Below are 7,500 nucleotides of genomic sequence, written 5' to 3'. Positions count from 1 at the left end.
ATTATATATATATATATATATATCACTATCATATAATTTTGTTTAATATAATTATATAATTGTAATTCTGTCGGTATAGTCGAATGTATCATTTCAGCTTTTTCTTGGGAGAGGGAAAGGCGAGTAGGCAAGCGAAGCGAACAAAGTTTTAGAAAAAATAACTATTCTAAGGTCATTTTAAGGCTATAACCGGACCTATATAGATGTAATTTAGTTAAGAAAATAAAAATGTGGCCCTTGGGGTGGCAAACGGTCTTGAGGGGAACTGCCCCCCCCCCCCAGCTTCCCTCAAATGACGACCCTGGTTTGTCATCTCGAAAGGGAGGGACCACAAGCTTCTTGTCTCATCCCATGGCTGTTCATCCATAGTACATATTCATTCTATATCCCATTATATCTTTAACATCAAAGAACTAAGAGTTTGTTAATCATGGCCATGTCATAATATAAATAATAGGCAATGATGATAAAGAACGCCCGCGATGATTCGAGAAATACTGATATAGAAAATGAAAAATATGTGATGACCTTGAATATGTTAGTTTAGTAAATGAATTCTGTGAGCCCAAATTCAAATTAACAAATGAAATTCTAGGCCAAGATCAAAGTTAAGTTACCAGGTATACAATAGGCTTTATATATATATATATATATATATATATATATATATATATATATATATATATATATATATATGTATAATGTATATATATATGTATATATATATATATATATAATATATAATATATATATATATATATATATAATATATATATAATATATATATGTACACGCACACACACACACGCACACACACACACACACACACACACACACACACACACACTCGAGGTGAAGTTCCTTGCCCAAGGGAACAACTAAGGTGACTCGAACCCTCGAACTCAGATTGCCGTCGTGACAGTTTTGAGTCCGATGCTGTAACCACTCGGCCACCGCGGCCTCTGTAGATACATATATTTTAAATAAGATGCCTGGTGAATCTGATTACTCCAAAGTCTGAGGTAAGTTGCCAGTTTATTTATTTCCTGAGAATGGAAACAGTATAATAATTTACATCTGGTTCTAAATCTCAGAGACTCAAACATTCACTATTAGTTAATGTCATTAGATAAACCTTGTTCCTGAAATTCCTGAAAAAAAAAACCATTGTTGTGGCAGACGGATACAGACATAACCTAAGACTGGTGGCAGCAGGATCCAGCAATCACTATATATATGTGTGTGTATAGATGTGTATATTATAAACACACACACATATATAAGTATAGAAAGGCATAGATATGTATATTTCTCGCTATATATTATTCAAGCTCTATGCATTTCTTTTTATATACATGCACACACTCATACAAGGGTAGATGAAACCGAAACGATTGCTATGATTTGATTTGGAAAAGTTGGTACTTGTTGTTTTCAAAGCTCGGAACAGATGGAACTTCATAATGTGTTCGAATAGTGTTTCGGAGCTGATATGACAAGGGCCTTGTATCATGCTGATATTAACAATGGAGACCTCATAGCAGAGCTGACTGGTGCCCCTTTCCCTTTCCCAAAGCACCTGCCGAAGGTGTGAACCCAGATGCTGAGGTGTGCGAACTATCAGGTCTGTCCCAAAATCGATATCATATTATGTCAGTTTTTCGCCACCAATACCAGAGTCCTTATTTTTCAAGCGTTCGATGTAACTTTATTCAGGGGAGTAGTTAAATTAAGATAGCTGCAGTGTCTGAACATAAATGTTGCTAAAACAAGGAATATCTACTTTTAAATGTCTACAATACTGATCAGCAGAATTTTGATATCACCTTCGTCAATGTATCTCGCAGATACCGGAATTTAGTCCATCACATGTATAATCTACCATGAAGAAATGGTCATTTTTATCTAAGTATACGCAGTTCTGGCTGGTTCCGCCGTCGGGTTCTTGCACTTGGTCTCCATGGTCGCCCCAGAACGGCGTCCCCATCTTGACCTTCGTTCCGTCCGTCCATCTGAAGACGCCTTCTTCTTCAATGTCTGTGGCGCCGATCCAGTAATGGTGACCATCCAGTCCTTTTTAAAGATATAAGTGTAAACTGAGGTCTTGGTGCCTATTTTTGACAATCCAGGTATGAAATTATATGCAGAGACACAAGGACAAGTGACAGGAGCCAGGTGTTACCATTTTCTTTGATAAAGTTGACGAGGTAGTACATGAAGTTTGCGTCATCGAGCTTGACCATGTCAGCACCGACGTTAAAACACTCGTTGTACATCTCTTGCCACGTGGCAGACTGCGTGCGGAACTGTACGCAGTAATCGTAAATATTGTGGAATCCGAGAGGGCATTCTGCGACGAAAATATTCTTGTTACTAATCAACATATCATCATCATCAGGGGGCTAACGCCGACGGGGGCGCATGGCCGCATCCACCCTTCGCTTCCAGCCACGGGGGTCCCTCATGGCAAGTCTCCAGGCAGGCCCCCAGCCCATATCTAATTCCTCGCGTCACGTCATGTCGAGCCGCCCAGGCCATGACCTCCTGGGTCGTCCCACAGACCTCCACCCAGGGTTGTCACGCAAAGAGACAACCTGATGGGCAGGGTCATCCACAGGGAAACGAGCTAGGTGCCCATATAGCCTGAGTTGGTGATCCCGGATTATGCAAGTAACAGGTCCCATGCCAGTCTCTCGGTGTAGCCGTCGGTTGGTCACGTGGTCCTACCAACTGTACCCCATGATCCGGCGAAGAGACTTGTTACAAAAGGCATCAATACAAGACTCCAAGGCACTAGATAACGTCCAGGTTTCGCTTCCATAGAACAAAACTAGTAGTATCAAGGCCTTGAAGACATGTTGCTTGGTCCTTCTGCATAGGTACCGACATCTCCAAATGCTCTTGTTGACTGAGTTCATGGCTCCTGTTATTCGTATTCTTATTCTTATTATTTTTACCATGATTATTATCATTAATAGTTTGACATACTTCTGTAGAAATCCACGATTCATACTCCAAAGCAACATGAATATTGATGAGCAAATGTAAGATCGACATTGAATTCTCCATTACACGGAGATTTGTTTCAGTAAATAAAAATCCACTTAGGTGCTGTATGTAAGTACTCACGTATGTTATTATGAGATGAGCGTGCAGATCCTGTCAAGAAAACGGGTCAAAATGAGTCAACTAGTAATGCACAGGAGCAATCATAAATAGAAGACAGAACCAAGAATGATAATAATCTGCTCAAATAGTCGTGTGAATGGTAGTTACACAGAAATAGTTCTTTGGCATAATAACATCTTATGTTATAATGGGAGCAAAAGGCTAGACACAGTATGAGACTCCTACCCGTCAGCGGGAGCAGTGAAGGCAGCAGGAGAACAAGGAACCTCATGGCGCGCTGCTTTTCTGCCTCCACGGGGCAATGCTGTGCCCTTTATGCTCCAGTGCGTCCCTGTGCACGTGGAAAATTGCCAATCACTGGTCTGGGTAGCAACACGAGCAGGCCAGGTGACAGGTGGCGGGAATACACACTTCTTGGCAATATCGAAAGAAATATCTAATAAACATAGACACATTACGCCTATATTTATTTATGAATATATATGTATTTATTATACATATGTATACACACACACACACACACACACACACACACACACACACACACAAACACACACACACACACACACACACACACACACACACACACACACACACACACACAATATATATATATATATCTGCCAGCCTGTCGCTCTAATACACACAGAGGGTATATGTGTGTATCTATAAGTATGCATGTATGAAGTAACATGAGCAGAGAAGGTGATAGATGGCATAAAGATATTTTTATTTAAAGTTTCTCAGGAGCTGCGATAAGACAAAGGAAATTCCGTAATATGTGGTTTTAATGTATGTATACACCTCAGTGTATGTATGTATGTATATATATGTATATATATGCATGTATATATATGTATATATCATATATATATATATATATATATATATATATATATATATATATATATATATATATATATATATATATATTGTGTGTGTGTGTGTGTGTGTGTGTGTGTGTGTGTGTGTGTGTGTGTGTGTGTGTGTGTGTGTGTGTGTACACACGCACATATATATCTGTAGTATATATATACGGAAATCACTGATTCGACATTTAAACAAACATCTACGAGCACTGGGCTGCCGTGTTGGTGTCGCAACATATCTCCTGCGTGGGGGGAGAGTATCACCCCATCAAGACCATTTCTATTTCAAACCAACCAACATAATTATGAGTTAGCTTAAACAAAATGCCATTTATCCCTAACCTATCATATTACTCCCATTATATTAATAGTTTTTATCACTGACCTGCACACAGAGAAAGAACCAAATCCTGCTCTCTCGCTCAGGCCTTCCTCGAAAAGAAAATCTAAGGTAAAAAATTAACAACTATTAAAATTGACATCATTTTACACTAAAGAGAAAACACAATTGACAATAATAATACAATTATAACATAGTGAAAGAAATAAACACAAATGCAAGATCAATAATGCAAGTAGAGCTCATTAAAGTATGACATGCAGATGTTTAGGAAAAAATAATAAACAAATAGATATCCGTAAGTCAATTAGGCACTTTTTTCGTGAACACTCTTTGGAATAAGCAACGATGGATTCCTTGGTACGATTTACCCAAGGCTCTTGCGGACTTTCGACTCATATTTTTCTCTATGGCGTTTGCATCATTCTTACATGCCACGACCGAATCCAAGATGGAAAACAGACAAGGCCAACTGGCAGGCGTTTCAAAACGCCTTGGCCCGCTGTCTGAGAAGCAATGAACCCCCACAAAGTAAAAATGTGGAAGTGCTTGAAGCCAGACTTGTAAATGCCATTGATCAAGCAGCCTCACTGACCATACCTAAAACTCGGCCTGGGTCCAGGAGTCACAAAGACGCCTGGTACTTTAACTCTGTGGTTGACGAGAAGTCAACCACAGAGTAAACATGTGCCGAAAACATTTCCGAAGGCAAAGAACCCCCGACAACCTAGCCTTCCTAAGGGAGGCTGTCAGGGATGCCAAGGAAACTGCCAATAGAGTCAGGCAAGGAAAGTGGCTGGAATGGTGTGAGTCCTTCGACCACCAAACCACCCTCTCAGAGTTATGGCAACGGGTCAGGCGAGCTACCAGCCGCTCAGCCGCGAGGTGCACGCACCATGACCCCCAGTCAGAGGCAAACAAACTGGCGCACGAATTCTCTGCAAGGAACAAGTTGCAACAGCCTGCCAGCCGAACTGAGGGCAAGACAAGAACGCCTACAACCAGACGGACTTGCTCATATTAGAGAAAAGGCAGCCGAACCCGATAACTCAGACATTATATTTTCTCTGAGGGAACTAAGAAATGCCTATAAAACCAGTTGTAACACAGCCTTGGGCTCTGATGGGATCTCGTACCCCATCATTTCCCACCGAGGACTAGCAGGTGAGCTTGCATTCCTGCAACTCATCAACAAGTCCTGGGAAACTTCCACTCTACCCCAGAGTTGGAAGAGGGCTACCATAGCTCCCATCCCCAAACCAAAGGAGCCAGGGAAGTACCGCCCCATCTCTCTCCTCAGCTGTCTGGCCAAGACGGCCGAGAGGATGGTATTGAACCGGCTCCGATGGAAAATGGGACCCCCACATGAACACCTCCACGGGTTCACCAGGGGCATGAGCACAGCGCACAGCATAGCCACGCTCTTCAGCACAATAAGCACGGGCACATCTGTGGTAGTATTCCTTGACTTGGAGAAGGCTTTTGAATTGACAAGTCCTCTTGCCATTCAGGAGAGCCTGATCCAGAAGGGAATCAGAGGTAAGCTTTTGGCTTGGATAGGTGACTACTTTAGGACAAACACCCGGGTAAAATTCCAAGGTCCCTATCACAGCACATGCCACGGAAAATCGAACGCCACAGGGGGGGGTTCCCCGTCCGCCCTCTTTAACCTTTAAATTTCCTTTACCCTTTAAACAAAACCCCCCGGGGTGAAAGATCATCCCCTATGCAGCATCTTCTATCTTCTCCACGGGCCCATACTGCCTAACAAAGCCTACGTTGTCGGGACCCGTATCCGAGGAGTGTTGTGGGCAGATTAAAGATCCTGCACCAAATCCAAAGCCATGGCACTAAACAAAAATTAAAGGGCACAAGTCTAAAAACCCAGGGAATGGATTTGGGAGGGGATTCAGGACTACCTCTCCCTTTGGGGGTAAAAGGAAACCACCCTCTTTCCCCCAAAGGGGGTCCATACCTGGTTGCCGAACTGAGACAATGGGGGAAAGCGTAGGGCCAGACACGAGTTTTGATCATTCTAGCATCTGTCAGGCCCATTGTGGAAAAATGCCCCCCCTTGCTCTGATTGGCATCTGATTGCCCCAAGGTGACAAAGGGTCCCAACCTCCCCGGGGAGGAAAACCTTCTCCCTTGGCCTCACGAATCGATTAAGGGACACAATTCTTCTTTTTTTAAATGGGAGGTTCATTCTGAGCCGCCGGGGTCACAGCAGACTTAATTTTAGTTTTCATGTTGTGATGCTCTTGGAATAGTACGTGGGAGGGGGCCCCCCGTTCCCCTTTCCACGGAGAGGCGGTGGTACCTTTTAGGGGAATTATTCCTCTATTTATCCGGCTTGGGACCGCCTTGATTGGGCTGGGTTGGCCCCCGTGGCTAGGTAGGCAAACAAGTGAAATTCCTTGCCCAAGGGAACACGCGGGGGGCCCTTTTGGTACTCGAACCCCCGAATTCAATTTCCCTCGTGACAGTTTGAGTCCGACCTCTAACCATTCGGCCACCGCGGCCTTGCACATTCTTTTAGACATAAAATCAGACGCCTAGAAAAACAAAGAGCTATTTTCAACAAATCCTGGGTGCTCACACACCAGGTTTAATACCACAGCTCAAGAACCGCTTCTTGCCAAAGGCATGGACTCCCCCCCCAGCTTTTTCAAGCCGTGGGGACAAACCCCGATAGAGTTCCGGGCATGAGACGGCACAAAAGAATGAATATTCCCCCGCCTGCAAAACAAAACCTTTTTATATATATATAAAAAATCTTTATATAATATATTATTTTATTTTATATTTTATATAATTATATTATTATATAATTTTGTATTATATATATAGATTATAAATTAATATATATATAATTATAATATTAAAAATATTGATATATATTTTTATATATTATATAATTATAAAATATATTTTTTTTTTTTTTTTGTGTTTTTTTTTTTTTTTTTGAGAAAATTTTATATATAATTATATATAATTATTATATATTATAATTAAAAAATTTAAAATTTTATAATAATATATATATATTTCTTAAAATTTTAAATTTTTTTTTTTTTATTTTTGGGTTTTTTTTTTTTTTTTTTTTTTTTTTTTTAATTTTAAAAATAGATATAATTTATTTTATAATTTTTATTATTTATA

General features: G+C 40.8%; 1 protein-coding gene across 1 annotated transcript; it reads right to left on the bottom strand.

The window, feature by feature from the left end:
- Positions 1-1,022: 1,022 nt before the first annotated feature.
- Positions 1,023-3,604, bottom strand: LOC119582878 (C-type mannose receptor 2-like; the record flags this gene model as incomplete). Its single annotated transcript, XM_037931379.1, is given in 4 exon segments — positions 1,023-2,073; positions 2,183-2,350; positions 3,130-3,159; positions 3,355-3,604. Coding segments are annotated over 4 exon segments (486 nt in total). The 3' UTR covers positions 1,023-1,831.
- Positions 3,605-7,500: the final 3,896 nt, after the last annotated feature.

This window comes from Penaeus monodon, chromosome 16, assembly GCF_015228065.2.
Source record: "Penaeus monodon isolate SGIC_2016 chromosome 16, NSTDA_Pmon_1, whole genome shotgun sequence".
Classification (NCBI taxonomy): Eukaryota; Metazoa; Arthropoda; class Malacostraca; order Decapoda; family Penaeidae; genus Penaeus; species Penaeus monodon.
Note: the sequence above shows the minus strand (reverse complement) of the source record. Positions and strands in the feature narration are given on the sequence as shown.